Consider the following 20,569-nt stretch of genomic DNA (forward strand, 5'->3'; position numbering starts at 1 on the left):
AAAGTAGCAGAAAGGTTAATAATAGTGTTGACCTACCCGATTTTTGGTAAAAAGCAGATCAATAGTGGCGTCAGCAATGATGTTCATGCGCAGCTCAAAGGCCTGGATCTGCCTTGGCTCTCCTGGCCGGGCCATTTCAGTCACCTTCATATCCTGGTAGTCTGCCGGCAGGAAGAACTTCCACAGGGAGTCCCTGTGAAATGTTTATTATACTCTATGTATTTGTGAATGTATTGGTTTCAATGCAAATATCGCTTTTGAATTTCCCCCAGGGATCAATAAAGTACTTTCTATTCTATTCTATTTTGAGAGGTTTTGATGAATAAAACCTAAATCCAGGTGGCTAGCTTTATGTCATATTTTGTTTTGCTATTCAGTGTTTTTATGCATGCTCTTATTTGTGCACCTCTGACGATCCACCCATGGGCCATAGTTGAAGTCCGTTCCTTTTCCACAGACAATGTCCAGACCCCAACATGGAGGGAGGTCTTGCAGCTTATCTTCTTCACTGGTAGTCTCAACTTCTTCCACACTTTCTTTTTCAACTGGCACCAGACCTGCAGACATCCAACAAAAAGCAGTTTAATAAGTGGATTTTATATTTTATTCCTAATCATTGTAGCGACCTGGCTGTTGTGTGAATCCAATCTGTGAGTGCACCACTGGGCTAAAGACAGTTTGTGTGTGTGTTGCAAATTAGACGGGCGGTCCAGCTAGTTGTTGTTCTTTTGGCTTTGTTAATAAAAAGTGTATCCATCACCCCCTTGTTATGTTTGTTTGATATGCAGTACTGTACAGCGCTTTGTATTGTGTTCAAAGCGTCCAAACTTTTACAAAAATATGGACTTTTTTCGAGACTGAACCCCATTATTCATGTTTACATCGTTTCTTATGAAGGAATTTGTTTCAATATACAAACTGTTGTATTTACGAACCCTGTTCAAGAAGTTCTGTAAATGCAACTTCCACAGTATTCTTAGTATGTGTGAGTTGTTTATACCTGGCTCATCTTGGTAATAGTATATGTCTACATCATTGGACTGCATGACAACAAAGCCTTCGCCCATCAGTCTTGGGGGTCTGCAAAAAAACCGCAAATACATTTTAGTGACGAGGTCATGAACTCCATAGGCCAGGACTGTTTAAACATTGTATACCGAAGAAAACTTGACGGATGAGAAAACAAATGAACAGAAACACAGTTTTTTAAATATATCATAAAATGAACTGAATACGAGACTGTGAAACAAATATATATGGTAGGACTGAGAATCCAATCCAATCCAATCCACTTTATTTATATAGCACATTTACACAACAAGAATGTTTCCGAAGTGCTGCACAGCCATGTTAAAAACAATATTAAAAACAATATTAAAAACGATATTAAAAACAATATTAAAAACAATATTATGCTACACCAATGACTGAATAAAAACAAAGAATAAATGAATAGAAAACCAATACAGAGACAATATAAAAAATAAATATGATTAAAAACGATTTTAAAGGGTAAAACCAATTAAAACAGTAAAATAGACATCAACATTTATAACCCTAACCCTAACCACACAGGACAACAGAGGACAGAAGACAAAAGAATAAAAGTGGGTCTTAAGACGAGACTTAAAACACTCCACTGTGGAAGCAGTTTGAACATGGAGGGGCAGAGTGTTCCAGAGTTTAGGGCCGACCACAGAGAAGGCCCTGTCTCCCCTGGTTTTAAGTCTCGTCCTGGGCACCACGAGCTGGAGCTGGCTCTCGGACCTCAGAGCGCGCGCAGGAGTGTAAATTTGGATGAGGTCTGAGATATACTGAGGTGCCAGTCCATGTAAAGCTTTAAAAACAAACAGCAAGGATTTAAAATCAATTCTAAAATGAACAGGGAGCCAGTGCAAACTCCGAAGAATTGGGGTTATATGCTGGCGTTTCCTGGCCCCTGTTAAAAGTCGTGCTGCCGCGTTCTGGACTAACTGCAACCGGGAGAGAGCTTTTTGGCTAATGCCAGCACAAAGTGCATTGCAGTAGTCCAGGCGACTTGAAATAAAAGCATGCACGACTTGTTCAAAAAGGTTAAAAGATAAAAATGGTTTTACCTTTGCTAAAAGACGAAGATGATAAAAACACGATTTTAAAACGCCATTGACTTGTTTGTCAAATTTAAAATCGCTGTCTATAGTGACGCCAAGGCTGGTGACTTGCACATAATTTTGCAATGGTCCCAAGTCAGTGAGGGCCGGACCAAAAACTGAAATTTCCGTTTTTCCCTCATTCATTATTAAACAATTCTGGGCTAACCAAGCCTTGACATCACATAGACAGTTGAGAAGGGGTGTCAGGGGGCTGTGGCCTTTTGAAATTGGCATATACATTTGGCAGTCATCTGCATAAAAGTGATAAGACACTCCATGTTTCTTAAAAATCTCTCCAAGAGGGAGAATGGACAAGGAAAACAGGATGGGGCCTAGAATGGATCCCTGGGGGACACCACAGTAAAGCGGAGCAGAAGAAGAGGTGGCGTCCCCCAGCCTGACAGAGAAGGACCTCTCTGACAGGTAGGATCTGAACCACTCTAATGCAGTCCCCCTGACACCCACACAGTCTCTCAGGCGGTCTAAAAGAATTGTGTGGTCGACTGTATCAAAGGCAGCTGTAAGATCTAAAAGCACTAAAATGGCAGAGCTACCAGAATCAGACATTAAAAGCAAGTCATTAAATACCTTTAAAAGTGCAGATTCAGTACTGTGCAAAGCCTGAAATGGATCTAAAGTGCTATTTTCATCTAAAAAAGGCTGCAGTTGCGCTAAAACACATTTCTCCAGAATTTTTGACACAAAAGGTAATTTGGAAATGGGCCGATAATTTGACAAACTTGTCGGATCTAGACCTGTTTTTTTAATCAAAGGCTCGACAACAGCTCTTTTACAAAAAGAGGGGACACAGCCAGAAATCAAGCTGCTGTTGATGATGTCCCTAACAGACAAGTCAATAGTGTCCCAGATTTCTTTAAAAAAGCGAGGGGGGACTGGATCTGTGGGACAGGACGAGGGTTTCAGTTTGTGGACTATTCCTGTAAGCTCAGGCATGGACACAAGCTCAAACTGACTAAACACAGCCGAGCACTGAGTGGCCACATTAAAACTCAATGGAGAGCGAGAAAGATTTGCCCGAATAAAAGCAACCTTATCGTTAAAAAAGGAGATAAATTTTTCACAAGTTTCACTTGTCATCTCCAGTAAAGTGGCTGGATTCGGATTAAGAACATAACTAATAGTATTAAAAAGAACACGTGGCTTGCTGATACTATTTAAAATTAAGTCTGACAGATATTTTGTTTTCTCAGCTTTAACCACACTTTGATAGTTCTGACAGTTTTCTTTTAAAATTTGATAAGAAACCTCCAAGTGATCCCCTTTCCACTTGCGCTCCGCCCTTCGCCACTCACGCCGAGCTGTGCGTGTGGTTTCATTGAGCCAAGGCTCCTGTTTTGGCTTTGGACGTATAGCTCTGAGGGGCGCTATACTATCCAGAACCTCAGAACATGTAGAAAGAAAAGAGCACATCAATTGTTCAGTGTCTGCAGAGTGTGGTATACTCTGCATGGACACAGTGAATAAAGGGGAGAAGGTGGCTGCGGTGTCAGACCTAATAACACGCCCATGACGCACGGCAAGTGGTTTCACATCAGGGTCCAAACTTAAATTAAACATAACAGGACTGTGATCAGAAAACACAGCATTACCAACAACGACATTGTCAACATTAAAACCATGAGACAATACAAGGTCTAGTGTATGCCCACGTTCATGTGTGGAACCAGACACAGACTGTATAAAATTAAAAGAGTCAATGACATTCAGGAAGCTCCTGGATAGAGGTTCGTCTGGGCAGCAGGTGTGAATATTAAAGTCACCAACAATAAGAACACGATCATATTTGGGCAGAATTTCGGCCAGAAATTCAGAAAAGTCATTTATGAAGTCTTTGTGGTACTTGGGTGGTCGATAGACGACGGCACACAGGACGACATACGAAAGACCCAGCTCAAACATGCATAGTTCGAAGCTTGAAAAGGAGGATTGCAGGCGGATCTGACGGCATTTAAAGTCATTTTTAAAAACGACTGCTAATTCTCCTCCTTTTCGGCCAGACGACCGCGGAGAATTAAAATACGAGCACTCCGGTGATAAAAGAGAAGTACTGAAGATCCTATAATTTAGTATAATCATCAATGTTATGACTATATTACATTGAAATGATGATTAATAAATGCATGAACAGTTTGAATTAAGATAACAGCTTCACACTTCACAAAAACATAAGTAGTGCATGGTGAGATGTTGCCACAGCATATGAAATTGGCCTTACTCATCATTCTGCATGCCAACATAGCGTGGACTGGGAACCAGCATGACACGCACATTCTCCAGTGAGCCCTTAATAATGTGCATGTACTGGTCGAGGTGGCTGGATGGAGGCTTGGTGGCGTAGGTCAGAAAGGCATCCTCGAAGTTCAAACACAAAGTCTGCGAGATGTGGTGGTTCCCAAATGCCAAACGACCCTTCAAAAGCAGCAAGCAAACACAAACACACGGGTTAACGAGGCTTGCCAAACATACGGAGAACATCTTACAACAAAGTAGGACTTCACAAATTCATATTTCCTTACTGTATGTATCACAATCGCATTGTAACACTTAAAGGGGCTGTTTGCAACATTTACACAGATGCCTAGAGGACGCTACTGTAACTTTCTAATATATTTTAGGCGTCATATCCCGCCGTCTTACAACTTATAGGACGTAATTACGTAACTACGTACGTACATATGTACGTAACACGCATTATCTTTGGATGTTGTTAGATAATAATAGCAATATGGATAGGTAGCGTCATAATAACAACATGACTGCAAATTGTATGTTGCTCCCCTCCAACTGCTTTTATATGTGTGCACGCACTCCCTGCGCATACGTTTTCACAAGACGGGGTGATTGACCTTAGTAAAACACCATTCATTTTATTCGGCTCGGTAAAAAATGTTATTACATAAACTTAGTAATTGTAAAAAATATAGACAGTTTTAAAACAAATATGTTCTGTTAAAACACTAATGGTAACATAATCTAACCAATGGTGTCCTTGCTATATTTTTGGGTTTGAAAAATGTAACCGTGAGGAAGTTGCAAACAGACCCTTTAAGGTGGTAATTAGTGAGGAACGCACCGTGCTGATGGTAACTTTGATGACAGGAATGAGGGAGCGCCATGATGATGTTGGGTCTGGATTCTCTGTTTTTATGTTCACACTGTAAAATACCCCCAAAAACATTCAGTTGTGCCAGTATAATGAACACAATATGTTGTTCTAGTTTATGTTCACAAAAAAACATCCATTCAACATCATCCATTCATTCTACCATTTCATAACTCTGCAGTCAATAGATCATGTTAGCAAATAATATAATAATTAATCAAAACTGAAGAAAGGAATACTTAGGTCCGTTTTGTTGATTGGATCACTGACAATTGTCAATCAAAAAAAAAAACTACAGTATACACAAAAAAATGAGGATGAGTCCCATGTATCAGTACGGTCAGGGGTGTCCAAACCTTTTCTGCTGTTACAACTAGACCAGGGGTCGGCAACCTTTACCACTCAAAGAGCCACTTTGGAAAGTTTCACAAATTAAAGAAAACAATGGGAGCCACAAAAACATTTTGAAAATTTAAAATGAAAAACACCACATACAAAGCTTAAATTGCTTTGCGCTATGTTAACCAGGGGTCTCTGACACACGCACCGGCACACATCTCTATATGGAAATTTAATGTTAGTGTAGCCCGCGACTTTTAATTGAATGGCGCTTGATAGCGTCTTTCTTGCCAACCCTCTCAATTTTCCGGGAGACTCCCAAATTTCAGAACGTGCTGGCACTGCTTTTAGCGCCCTCTACTGCCTGCCCAAACAGCGTACCTGCTTGGCCACATGATGAATGCAGCTTTTGCTTGCACACGTAAGTGCCAGCAAGGCATACTTGTTCAACAGCCACACAGCTTACACTGACGGTAGTCGTACAAAAACAACTTTAACACTGTTACGTTACAAATATGCGCCACACTTTGAACCCACACCAAAAAAGAATGACAAACACATTTCTGGAGAACATCTGCACTGTAACACAACATAGACACAACACAACAAATACCCAGAATCCCATGCAGCCCTAACTCTTCCGCTCAACCGACGCACGGAGAGGGGGGGGGGGGGGGTGTTGATGTGTGGGGGGGTTTGGTGGTAGCGCGGGTGTATAATGTAGACTGGAAGAGTTAGGGCTGCATGGGATTCTGGGTATTTGTTGTGTTGTGTTACGGTGCGGATGTTCTCCAGAAATGTTTTTGTCATTCTTTTTTGGTGTGGGTTCACAGTGTGGCGCATATTTGTAACGTAACAGTGTTACAATTGTTTTTGTACGACTACCGTCAGTGTAAGCTGTGTGGCTGTTGACCAAGTATGCTTTGCTGTCTCCTACGTGTGCAAGTAAAAGCAACATATAATATGTGGCCGGGCTGGCACGCTGTTTGTAAATGCTATAGAGGACAATTAATGCAGTGCCATTAGGGCACGCCCTTGATTAAGTCATTAGAGTGAAAATAGGATAATATTTGCCCTGGGAGATTTCTAGGAGAGGCAGTCTCCTGGGAAAATCTGGGGGGGGGGGGGGGGGGTGGTTAAGTATACTGGGAAAACCGGGAGGGTCGGCAAGTATGCAGCTGAGCCGCATCAGAGTGGTCAAAGAGCCGCATGCGGCTCCGGAGCCGCGGGTTGCCGACCCCTGAACTAGACTATGGTTGTAACTTGATAAGGTGTAAGGTGTTTATTTTAATATATTTTGTTGTCGAATTGTCTGCTCAACAGGTCTGTGCAGAATGTGTGTTTTATTCTTTGTCTATTCAGGGCAGCGTGGCTCAGATGGTGGAGCGGCCGTCCAGAAACTTGAGGATTCCTGGTACAAAACCAACTTCCACCTTTCTAGTCACTGCTGTTGTGTCCTTGGGCAAAACACTTCACCCACCTTGCGTATGAGTATGAATTTGAATTAATGTTCAGTGGTGGTCGGAGAGTCCAGTCACACCCAAGGCAGCTGTGGCTAAAAATGTAGCTTTCCACCAATGTGGAGTGAATGAATTGAGTTCTCACAATTTCTCAATGTTATTATTACAATGTTATTATTCAGCAACACTGATGGGTTGCATCAGAAGACCAATATAAGCAGATCAAAATGTGTGTGTGTAAAGTCTTTTTAGGTATGAGTTTGTTTATCTCCTTTTAAATAAATCGTGATTTTAAATAAATGTATTTTGGTTAAACATCAAGTTAACATTTAAATGTCGGTTGATAAATGCTTAACTATTAAAGAAAAAAAAACGTATTACCTTGGTGTTTTAGCTGAAAATGCATATTATCTATTAGGTTGTGACGGTACAGATAACCCTCGGTAGTTCATTTCTAGTAGGTTTTTGGTGTTTAAGGAGAACAATTTTTTTTCCAATAAGAAATGTATATTTTCCTAAGTTAACAGCTAGTAAAGACAACACTTTCAAATTGTACATTTCCTCTTATTCCTTGACTACTCGAATACACCAAGCGGTGGCCCAATTTGCGGACAATTATTGCCACAAATATATTTTCTCAAATGAAAAGACAAAGTGCATTTGGAATTAGAGTTAGTGCAAAATAAAGTGTGACAGCATAAAACAAGTCCAATAATCATTTCAGGAGCAAGCTTGTATCAACTATCCATCCATCCATTTTCTATCGCTTATTCCCTTCGGGGTCGCGGGGGGCGCTGGAGCCTATCTCAGCTACAATCGGGCGGAAGGCGGGGTACACCCTGGACAAGTCGCCACCTCATCGCAGGGCCAACACAGATAGACAGACAACATTCACACTCACATTCACACACTAGGGCCAATTTAGTGTTGCCAATCAACCTATCCCCAGGTGCATGTCTTTGGAGGTGGGAGGAAGCCGGAGTACCCGGAGGGAACCCACGCAGTCACGGGGAGAACATGCAAACTCCACACAGAAAGATCCCGAGGCCGGGATTGAACTCACGACTACTCAGGACCTTCGTAATGTGAGGCAGACGCACTAACCCCTCTGCCACCGTGCTGCCCCTTGTATCAACTAATTGTGGATAAAAACGTATTTTGTGGGAAAACACAAACTTGAAGTGTCTGCAGAGGTTTTTAATACATGGTATATCCGAGGGTTTGAATCAGAAAAAGCACAAATAAAAAGAGTGATTAAACATATTTAAATATACATATTTTTTTCTTCAGATTCATTCTTTACATGAATTTAATATAGTCTGGCCCAATAGTTCAGTCACATAGTTTGACCTGCGAGTCCGAGTTCTTGGCGGAATTCTTTCAGGCAACAATGTGAGCTGCAGTGATGCAATGCCGTTTCTCGCGAGGATCATTCATCAGATTTGAATGAAGATGGTGCTTCTTTAAATTGTTGTCATTCAAATGTTATGCTCGTGCTAGCCCTAAATCTTTATTTTATTCTTCTGTATGATGTGAGGCAGGAGAGGGGGAGGCATGGGTAGAGGCACCATAGCGCCCATGCATTTGTACTTACCTAAATTATCTTATTGTTTAATGCAGTAGTTCGCAAACCTTTTTCACCAAGTACCACCTCAGAAAAAACTTGGCTCTCTAATTACCACCATAATGACCAACATTAAAATACAGTAGAGTAGTAGGCCTAAGTGTTCATTAAAAACAAGGCAGAGGTTTTATTCTACAAATATGTTTAGCCACCGTAACATTACACATAGTTTGAACAGTAACACTGTGTATAAATAAAGGAAAATAAAACACTGTACTTTAATCCAGTGATTGTTGGCATACCACTAGATCAGGGATGTCAAACTCGTTTTCATTGCGGGCCACATCGCAGTTATGGCTGCCATCAGAGGGCTGCTTGTAACAGCTAAAAATGTAAAAATTTGCCTCTGGATTTCATTATTAATTATAAAAATAGTTTTAAGTAAACTGTCGATTTTACAGTAAAATCTTAACATTTAAAGATTAAAGATTAAGATTAAAGTACCAATGATTGTCACACACACACACACTAGATGTGGTGAAATTTGTCCTCTGCATTTGACCCATCCCCTTGGGGAGCAGTGGGCAGCAGCGGCGCCGCGCCCGGGAATCATTTTGGTGATTTAACCCCCAACTCCAACCCGTGTTGCTGAGTGCCAAGCAGGGAGGTTATGGGTCCCATTTTTATAGTCTTTGGTATGACTCGGCTAAAACATTTGACTGTAAAATAGTGTTTTTTTTTTAATTTTTTACAACATTTTGGAATATGTACAACTGTTTTTTTTTTTTTTTTTTTTGGGAGGTGGGGGGGGGGGGTATGGAAAAAGCTGGCAGCTTAGTTGCCAGAATTTTTCTGTTAAATGACATTGGTTTTTACAACATTATATTGTTAATGGAAAAACAGTACAAGTTTTTTTTTTTTTATTCTGGCAACTTAGCTGCCAGTTTTTCTACCGTAAAAACAAATGTACTGTCTTTCCATTTACAGTAAAACATCATTAAAAACTACAACCATTGATTTTACAGTCAAAAACTGGCAGCTCAGTCAACAGAATTTGACGCAAAAAACAGTAGTAGTTTTTTTTTTCCAATTTACAGTAATATGATAAATGCTATGCTATATATGCTGTTAAGAACAACGTAAAATGTATTGTCATTTTTTTAATTTCATGGGTAGTTTGATGTAAAGTTAAGTATTTTTATTTAGACAAAAACATGTTTGGAAAGTATGATAACATACTGTAATATTTGTTGCAAGATTGGATACTATTCAAGTTTAAAAGGCATGCAATTTCAAGCAGTGTATATATTTTTTCTGTCAAAATGAAAAAAATAAATTACATTTAGTGAGAAAATATTAAGTACTTTATTGACATATCATTTCCAGGTGTTTGCGGGCCAGATAAAATGATGTTGCGGGACAGATCGGGCCCCCGGGCCTTAAGTTTGACACTTGTGCACTAGATGAAACCAGCGTACCACGAGCGGTACACGTACCACAGTTGAGAATCCCTAGTTTAATTAATTAATTGTATTTTTTAAATATGCCTAAGGCAAATAAAACATTAGCTGTGAGCCACAAACGTCTCTTTGGCTGCACTTTGGACACCCCTGGTGTTGGTAATTCAGTTGAATACTATAATCAAGAACAGGTTCTAATCTTAAATTTAAAAAAATGCATTTAACACTTTGGACGGCCAGGCTTACCGTTCTAGGGTCTTGTTTCTATCCTTTCCGCTGTCGTTACCTCTCTTCAGCGTGCTCAGTGTCGACTCCAGGCCGAATGTCTCTTGTAGGCGGGCGTAGAGGTCAGTCCGATTGTAGACATGAAACTCAAAGCCGTTAACTGTCACATAAAGTCTGGTCTCCGCCTTGGGGTCTGAAGAATACAAAAGATGTATTATGTTGAAACATTCTTAATTGAGATGTACCTAGGTCTCAGTTTGAATATCTGTGTGGAGTGTGCATGGGGTCTTTTGCGGTAGTCCAGCTTTCTAACAGTCAAAAAAAATCTTTGTGAATTAGTCCCTAGATTTGTCACACCTCGAGGGGGCAGAATATAGTTTCTGGCATTGTAAAGAGGGCATTTCCAGTACAATTAGAAACGACTGATATTGTGGAAAATTAATGCCAGTTACATTTTTTTGAACAAAAAATATAGACAACTTGTTGGGTAAATTAAAAGGTTTATCTGTACGTTATAGGTCGGGGGTCAGCAACCTGTGGCTCTATAGCCGCATGCGGCTCTTTAGCTCTGCCCTAGTGGCTCCCTGATTTTTTACAAAAATGTATTAAAATGGAAAAAGATGGGGAAAAAATATATTTTTAGGTTTTAATATGGTTTCTGTAGGAGGACAAACATGACACAAACCTTTCTAATCGTTAAAAATCCTATTATTTACAGTATATTAAACATACTTCACTGATAAGAGTATTGGCAAGCGCCGCATTGTCCTACTAAATTTGGCGGACATTGAACTCACCGTAGTTTGTTTACATGTACAATTTTCTGCGAATTTGCCAAAGAAAGACGTGTTTTATGCCACTCTTTCTTTGTCTCATTTTGTCCACAAAACTTTTTATGCTGTGCGTGAATGCATAAAGATGAGCTTTGTTGATGTTATTGACTCGTTGGAGTGCTAATCAGGCATATTTGGTCACTGTATTACTGCAGTCTAATCTATGCTAACATGCTATTTAGGCTAGCTGTATGTACATATTGAGTTGAGTTGAGTTTGTGTTTATTTCGAACATGCATGCATACAACATGATACATCACAATCTCCAGTTTCTCTATTCAACATGTTCGAAAAGGAGTAGGAAGAAGCAGATCGTTTTTAATACTACCCATTTTCCTTTACATAGCAGTTGCTAAAACTTTTGTTCGCTTCCTGTTCTCAATTTATTCACAATATACCCCAAAAGTAATAACGTTAAAAATAAATACATAATAATTAGTGAAGTAAGTTATATTTCATATGGTGAGATAAATAAGATTATCTAGAAAATGAATGGATGGATGTAATAAATTCAGAATGTTTATCATGGTTCTTCTTCTTTGTACAAACCCCGTTTCCATATGAGTTGGGAAATTGTGTTAGATGTAAATATAAACGGAATACAATGATTTGCAAATCATTTTCAACTCATATTCAGTTGAATATGCTACAAAGACAACATATTTGATGTTCAAACTGATAAACTTTTTTTTTTTTGCAAATAATCATTAACTTTAGAATTTGATGCCAGCAACACGTGACAAAGAAGTTGGGAAAGGTGGCAATAAATACTAGGGATGTCCCGATACAACTTTTTCACTTCCGATACGATACCGATATTGTAGCCTTGAGTATTGGCCGATACCGATATCAATACGATACAATATAGGCACGAATCATACATATATTTATTCCTTTTTTTGTCGTGTGTAATGTTAGAAAAGGCTTGATAAAGTGATGTTACTGTTACTGATGCTGTAGTGCTAAAACAGAAAACAATAGTCAGCAAGAGTAGGTATAGGAAAAACTGACCCATTTATTATTAACCAATTGGTTACATAAATTTTAACCTTCAACATAAGAGTATTACCTCAACAAATCCAATAAAAACAAAATGTTATATTTAAAGTGCAAAATAACCACTAATACCAACATAATTATACAATTGAATAGAATAAATTAAAAATAAATTAGAAGACCCTGAAAAATAACCTAAATAAATCCAATTAAAAAAAAAAAAAAAACGTTTTAAAGTGCAAACAATTCAAGTTCACTTCAGTTATTTTTTTACTGTCAGCATATGTTGGAAACAACTGTGGGCAGGGACAAAAACAACACAATATTGTCCACTGTCCAACTGCTCTAAGTTAAGAGTTCACAGCTCCAGTTTCACTGACTGACTGTGCCCAAAACAATGTAGTAATTACTCTTAGTCATCACTGAAGAATAGTGTAAACACAATAAACATATCACTCTAATAACAAGAGCATAAAACAAATAATAATCAGTCAGTGCTGACTACCCTTACTACTCCTCCTCCTCCACTATCTGCAGTCCGAGCATAATGTGGAGATTTTTTTTTAAGAAAATAAGCATTTCGGCATGTTGTTCGGCAATACACTTTTTAACCTCTTCGTGCAATTGGGGTATAGTTTTGTCTACAATGTAGTGGCGGCTATGAATAATGTAGCGAGGTTCGAGGTGCTCCATTAAGCGTTCAAACCCATTACTCACCACCGACAGGGGCTGGTCATCAAGCACAATAAACTGGGCTATCTTTTCTGTTATGGCCATTGCCTTTTTGCTGTCCCGTGGTAGTTTGTCACGTCTTGCAAAGCTTTCGGCCAGCGTGGGTTGCTGAAGCGAGCCAGAGGTTTGTTGCTTCGCCTTGCTGCTCTCGCGAAAATCCTCATGTTCTTTTTTGTGGTGTTTTTTCAAATGTGCGATGAGGTTGCTTGTATTGAACCTTCCCGGTTCTGTCCCTCCACGGGACACTTGCGCCTAACAAATGTTGCATTTAGCGGCAACGTCTTTGTCCGAGTTTACGTTAAAATACTTCCACACAGCCGACATCATGCTGCAAGCACACGCGTTGTCGTTGTTGTGATCACGTGGGCTGTGCATGCTGGATCAGAGACGCTCTTCTTCCGCGGCCGGCACCAACGTTAATTAAGGGGCATTGCCGCTACCTACTGTGTTGGAGTGTGATCAAACCAGAGTCACCTATTATAGACGTGCTGCAGCGGAAAATGGACAGCTTATATCGGAGCGCTTATATCGGAGTTTTTAGATTCAGTCCGATAAAATCCGATATTCACTTTTTTGGCTAATATCGGACTGATTTCCGATATCAATATCGGATCGGGACATCCCTAATAAATACTGATAAAGTTGAGGAATGCTCATCAAACACTTATTTGGAACATCCCACAGGTGAACAGGCAAATTGGGAACAGGTGGGTGCCATGATTGGGTATAAAAGTATATTCCATGAAATGCTCAGTCATTCACAAACAAGGATGGGGCGAGGGTCACCACTTTGTCATCAAATGCGTGAGCAAATTGTTGAACAGTTTAAGAAAAACCTTTCTCAACCAGATATTACAAGGAATTTAGGGATTTCACCAAAGGGTTCAGAGAATCTGGAGAAATCACTGCACTCAGGCTGTACTGCACCAACAAGTGACATCAGTGTGTAAAAGATATCACCACATGGGTTCAGGAACACTTCAGAAACCCGCTGTCAGTAACTACAGTTGGTCGCTACATCTGTAAGTGCAAATTAAAACTCTCCTATTAAAGTTAAAGTTAAAGTTAAAGTACCAATGATTGTCACACACACACTAGGTGTGGTGAAATGTGTCCTCTGCATTTGACCCATCCCCTTGGGGAGCGGCCGTGCCCGGGAATCATTTTGGTGATTTAACCCCCAATTCCAACCCTTGATGGTAATGGGTCCCATTTTTATAGTCTTTGGTATGACTCGGCTGGGATTTGAACTCCAACCTCCTATGCAAGGCGAAAACCATTTATCAACAACACCCAGAAACGCCGTCGGCTTTGCTGGGCCTGAGCTCATCTAAGATGGACTGATACAAAAAGGAAAAGTGTTCTGTGGTCTGACGAGTCCACATTTCAAATTGTTTTTGGAAACTGTGGAAGTCGTGCCAGAGGAAAAGAACCATCCGGATTGTTATAGGCGCAAAAGTTGAAAAGCCAGCATCCGTGATGGTATGGGGGTGTATTAGTGCCCAAGACATGGGTAACATCTGTGAAGGCGCCATTAATGCTGAAAGGTACATACAGGTTTTGGAGCAACATATGTTGCCATCCAAGCAACGTTACCATGGACGCCCCTACTTATTTCAGCAAGACAATGCCAAGCCACGTGTTACATCAACGTGGCTTCATAGAAAAAGAGTGTGGGTACTAGACTGGCCTGCCTGTAGTCCAGACCTGTCTCCCATTGAAAATATGTGGCGCATTATGAAGCCTAAAAAACCACAACGGAGACCCCCGGACTGTTGAACAACTTAAGCTGTACATCAAGCAAGAATGGGAAAGAATTCTACTTGAGAAGCTTAAAAAATGTGTCTCCTCAGTACCCAAACGTTTACTGAGTGTTGTTAAAAGGAAAGGCCATGTAACACAGTTGTGAACATGCCCTTTCCCAACTACTTTGGCACGTGTTGCAGCCATGAAATTCTAAGTTAATTATTATTTGCAAAAAAAAAAAAAAGTTTATGAGTTTGAACATCAAATATATTGTCTTTGTAGTGCATTCAATTGAATATGGGTTGAAAAGGATTTGCAAATAATTGTATTCAGTTTATATTTACATCTAACACAATTTCCCAACTCATATGGAAACGGGGTTTGTACTTTGTAAACACTTTAAGTTTGAAGAGTTTCTTGAAGTGGATTATATTAGTACAATGTTTGATTTATTTACTTAATCCAGTCCATAATTTAATTCTACATGCTGATAGACTGAAGGTTTTAAGTGTTGTACGTGCGTACAAATGTTTTAGATTACATTTTTCTCTAAGATTATATTTCTCTTCTTTTGTTGAGAAGAATTGTTGTATATTCTTGGGTAGCAGATTATAGTTTGCTTTGTGCATAATTTTAGCTGTTTGCAAATTCACTATGTTGTGGAATGTTAGTATTTTCAATTCAATGAATAAAGGGTTTGTATGTTCTCTATATCCAACATTATGTATTATTTTAACTGATCTTTTTTGTAACACGGTTAATGAATGAAGTGTACTTTTGTAGTTATGTCCCCATATTTCTATACATTCACTCAGATATGGTAACACTAGTGAGCAGTAGAGAATATGAAGTGATTTTTGGTCTAGAACATGTTTTACTTTATTAATTATTGATGTGTTTCTTGCCACCTTATGTTGTATATTTTTTAAATGAGATTTCCAGTTCATTTTATCATCAATCATTATACCTAGAAATTTGGTTTCATTTACTCTTTCAATTTATATTCTGTCTATTTATATCTGTCTTTGACTTTCCCTTCTACTGTTACCGAATAGCATTATTTTAGTTTTACTGAGGTTTAAGGATAGCCTGTTTTTGTCAAACCATGTTTTTAATTTGTTAATTTATTCTGTTATTATTTGTATTAGCTTCTGTGTGTTCGCTAAGTTTCCACTGTTGTATTAACCCACGAGTAATACTAACTTTAAATATTTTGTAATTTTACAAATGTCATTCATATAAAGATTGAACAATTTTGGTACTAGTATTGATCCCTGGGGTACACAACAGGATATATTTAGCATTGTAAAGGTGTGTTAGCTAGTTTCACGTATTGTTTCCTGTTGGTTAAATAACTTCTAATCCAGTTTAGGACCAACCCTCTGATGCAATACTGTTCTAATTTTTTGATTAAAATATTGTGATTAATTCTGTCAAATGCTTTAGTTAGATCAATAAACAATGCTGCTGCACTTTTTTTTACTATCTATTGCATTAGTAATTGATTCTGTAATTTCGATTAAAGTTAATTTAAGTTAAAAGTTAAAGTACCAACGATTGTCACACACACACTAGGTGTCGTGAAATGTGTCCTCTGCATTTGACCCATCCCTTTGTTCACCCCCTGAGAGGTGCCGCGCCCGGGAATCATTTTTGGTGATTTAACCCCCAATTCCAACCCTTGATGCTGAGTGCCAAGCAGGGGGGTAATGGGTCCCATTTTTATAGTCTTTGGTATGACTCGGCCGGGGTTAGAACTCACAACCTATCAGGGCCATCAAAGTTGAAATATTAGCTCTGTATCCATATTGGTTCTCAGCGAGTATTCCATTTTTGTTTGTGAAACACTCTAATCGGTTATTGAACAGTTTTTCAATGATTTTAGAAAATTGTGGAAGTAAAGAAACAGGTCTATAATTTGTAAATTGGTGTTTGTCTCCAGTCTTATAAATTGGTGCAACTTAGCTATTTTCATTTTGTTTGGGAATTTGCCTGTTTGAAATGATAGCTTACTGATATACTGTATATTAATGGTCCTGAGATCTCTTCAATAACCTTTTTAATCATTTACATATCAAATCCATTCCAATCGATCGAAGTCTTACCTTTGCATTTTTTCACGATTTTAACTATTTCCTCCTGTGTCACATTATTGAGGAACATTGAGTTGGGATTTTTATCTAAGGTGTCATTGAAGTCCTCAGTTGAAACTGGGTCTGGAACCCTTTCCTCCAGTTTTGGTCCAATATTTACAAAGTAATTATTGAAGCTTTCAATTACTTCCTTCATGTTGTCATTATTTATGTTTCCGTCTGAGAAGTATTGGGAGTAGGGCTGCAACTAATCGATTAAATCGATTATAAAAATAGTTGCCGATTAATTTAGTCATCGATTCGTTGGATCTATGCTATGCGCATGCGCAGAGGCTTTAAAAAAAAATAAAAAAAATAAAATGTAAATAAATCTTTATTTATAAACTGCAACATTTACAAACAGCTGAGAAACAATAATCAAAATAAGTATGGTGCCAGTATGCTGTTTTTTTTCAATAAAATACTGGAAAGGATAGAAATGTAGTTTGTCTCTTTTATCCGATTATTAATTGATTAATCGAAGTAATAATCGACAGATTAATCGATTATCAAATTAATCGTTAGTTGAAGCCCTAATTGGGAGTAATCCCTCTTAGTGCCATTTTTAATAGTGCTATTAAGGATGCCCCATATTGCTCTCATATTGTTTTTGTTTCTGTTTAATAATTGATTGTAATATTAGTTTCTACATGTTCATAGTTTGTTAGCTTGTTTTTTTATACTTTTTGTACTTATTTTCTGCCTTTCTAGTTCTTTGTGTTATAAATTTTGTATATAATGTATGCTTATTACAAGCATGTATTAATCCTTTTGTCATCCATGGTTGATTGTCCTTTCTCTGCTTTCTACGGAGTTGTTTCCATGGACAATGTTTGTCATAAAGTATTATGAAAGTGTTTAAACAATGTTCATATGCTTTATCAACATGTTCATTGTACACATTGTCCCAATTGTGCTTTTCGAGCTAATTTTTGAAAGCAATCACACTCCTCTCATTGCATAGTCTTCGAAATGTATGTGTTCCATGTTCTTCTTCTTGTAGTTTCCATCATATATTGCAAAAACTGGCAGATGATCACTGACGTCGGTTATAAGTAGACCACTTGTAGTGTTATTATCAAAATCATTGGTAACAATATTATCAATAAGCATTGCACAGTGTCCTGTGATTCTGCTTGGCTTTGTGATTTTAGGATATAAACTGATGCTGTACATTGTATCAATGAAGTCATCAATGGACTTTTGCTTGTTAGGGTTCAATAAGTCAATATTAAAGTCACCACATAAGAAAATTATTTTTTGACTATTGTCCATGTAAATTGCCTTGACCCAATCTTCAAATGTTTCTATACTTGACTTAGGTGATCTATATATACGACTGATGAATATGTTTTTGCTTTTTTCTGACATATTTCAATGGTTATTCATTCTAAGATATTATCTGTAGCAAATAACATGTTTTTTACCACTTTGTAGTTCAGGTTCTTCACCGTGTATGTCAATTTTTGTTGGTTCTGTTGACATAGTTTAGTTCATATCCTTCCAGATCAAAATCTATTCCTTGTTTATCATCAATCCATCTCAGTGGCCTAGTGGTTAGAGTGTCCGCCCTGAGATCGGTAGGTTGGAGTTCAAATCCCAGCCGAGTCATACCAAAGACTATAAAAATGGGACCCATTACCTCCCTGCTTGGCACTCAGCATCAAGGGTTGGAATTGGGGGTTAAATCACCAAAATGATTCCCGGGTGCGGCGCTGCTGCTGCCCACTGCTCCCCAAGGGGATGGGTCAAATGCAGAGGACAAATTTCACCACACCTAGTGTGTGTGTGACAATCATTGGTACTTTAACTTTTAACTTTAATCCATGTTTCTGTGACAGCAATCACTTTGAAGGGTTTGTTGAATTGTTCTAAAAAGTTATTCATGTTGTTGTAATTTGCGTACAAGCTTCTGCTATTAAAATGAATAATTGAAAATTTGTTATCACACTTAATGTTGCTATTGTATTGTTCATCAGTACAATAAAAACAATTACTGATGTGGGAGAAAAAAATTGTATCTGGATCTCTATAATTTTCCAAATGCTGTTTTTTGTGATCTTTGTTGCAGAAGTTTTTGAGTTCCATATTTTTTTGTTCAACAATCTTTGATGATGTTTCAATAATCTCTAAAGGTGTAGCAGGTCAGGGGTCGGCAACCTTTACCACTCAAAGAGCCATTTTGACCAGTTTCACAAACTAAAAAAAACAATGGGAGCCACAAAACTCTTTTGAAATTTAAAATGAAATAACACTGCATACAAAGTTTTTTTTTGCTTTGTGCTATGTATAAACCAAGGGTCTCAGACACGCGGCCCGCACCTTAATATGAAAACTTAATGTTGGTGTGGCCCGCGAGTTTTATATGAATGGCGCTTGACAGCGTCATACTTGCCAACCCTCCCGATTTTCCCGGGAGACTCACGAATTTCAGGTCAACTACCCTCTCGAATGTCTGCTGTTTTTCACCCATACAACAATAAAAAGGGCGTGCCGTGATGGCACAACATTTTACGCCCTCTACAACCTGTACAAACAGCGTGCCAGCCCAGTCACATGTTGTATGCAGCTTTTGCTTTCACACGAAAGTGACAGCAAGGCCTACTTGTTCAACAGCCATACAGGTTACACTGACGGCGGCCGTATAAAAAAACTTTAACACTCTTACTAATATGCGCCATACTGTGAACCCACACCAACCAAGAATGACAAACACAGTTCGGGAGAACATCTGCGCCGTAACACAACATAAACACAACAGAACAAATACCCAGAATCCCATGCAGCCCTAACTCTTCCGGGCTACATTATACACCCCCGCTACCACCAAACCCCGCCCACCTCAACCGACGCACGGAGGAGGGGAGGGGGGGTTTGATGTGTGGGGGGCAGGGTTGGGGGGGCGGGGTTTGGTGGTAGCGGGGGTGTATAATGTAGCCCAGAAGAGTTAGGGCTGCATGGAATTCTGGGTATTAGTTCTGTTGTGTTTATGTTGTGTTACGGTGCAGATGTTCTCCCGAAATGTGTTTGTCATTCTAGTTTGGTGTGGGTTCACAGTGTGGCGCATATTTGTAACAGTGTTAAAGTTGTTTTATACGGCCACCGTCAGTGTAACCTGTATGGCTGTTGACCAAGTATGCCTTGCTGTCACTTACGTGCGCAAGCAAAAGCTGCATACAACATGTGACTGGGCTGGCACGCTGTTTGTACAGGTTATAGAGGGTGTTAAATGCTGTACCATCACGGCACGCCCTTATTATTGTTGTTAGGGTGAAAATCTGAGAATATTTGCCCCGGGAGTTTTCTGGGAGAGGCACTGAAATCCGGGAAAATTAGGAGGGTCGGCAAGTATGCAGCTGAGCCGCATCAGAGTGGTCAAAGAGCCGCATGCGGCTCCGGAGCCGCGGGTTGCCGACCCCTGGTGTAGGTGGATGCACTCCTGAATCTAGGTCCTCTTGTTTAGTGGTCCCTTGGAACATAGTAGTGTTGGTGTTGAATTTAGGTGTTTGTTTATTTTCAGACTACATTAACATCGTCGTTGTGGAAGCAACTTTAACATTAGTCCAGGTCCTTGATGCCATGGACAACAGTACTCTTGCTTCTGGACCTCCATTCAGCTTGATGTAGATTTTACAGTTGACGCTCCAAGTTCCCTGGATTGTTCCATGCTTTTGCGTGCTTTCTTGGCGATTTCAGCATTACGTTTAGTGAGATGCTCATTTATGTACACATTTGTTCCCTTCAGCTTCTGTCCCTGTTTCAGCAGTGCTATTTTAGATTTTCTGTTTCACGAGTTTCATGAGGATGACTGGAGTGGTGTTGTTGT

At 39.1% G+C, this 20,569-nt stretch overlaps 1 protein-coding gene across 5 annotated transcripts in view; it reads right to left on the reverse strand.

The window, feature by feature from the left end:
* The window catches only part of kiaa1109 (KIAA1109 ortholog), a 260,969-nt gene that overhangs the window by 193,427 nt on the left and 46,973 nt on the right, over nucleotides 1-20,569 (reverse strand). For all 5 annotated transcript variants that reach the window (XM_062042306.1, XM_062042308.1, XM_062042307.1 and 2 more), the window contains exons 6-11: nucleotides 10,326-10,497; nucleotides 5,227-5,308; nucleotides 4,369-4,562; nucleotides 1,001-1,080; nucleotides 407-557; nucleotides 37-193 (exon numbers count right to left, since the gene is read on the reverse strand). In XM_062042306.1, coding sequence (XP_061898290.1) covers nucleotides 37-193; nucleotides 407-557; nucleotides 1,001-1,080; nucleotides 4,369-4,562; nucleotides 5,227-5,308; nucleotides 10,326-10,497 — 836 coding nt within the window. The remainder of the gene's footprint in view (nucleotides 1-36; nucleotides 194-406; nucleotides 558-1,000; nucleotides 1,081-4,368; nucleotides 4,563-5,226; nucleotides 5,309-10,325; nucleotides 10,498-20,569) is intronic.

This window comes from Entelurus aequoreus, linkage group LG03, assembly GCF_033978785.1.
Source record: "Entelurus aequoreus isolate RoL-2023_Sb linkage group LG03, RoL_Eaeq_v1.1, whole genome shotgun sequence".
Taxonomy (NCBI): Eukaryota; Metazoa; Chordata; class Actinopteri; order Syngnathiformes; family Syngnathidae; genus Entelurus; species Entelurus aequoreus.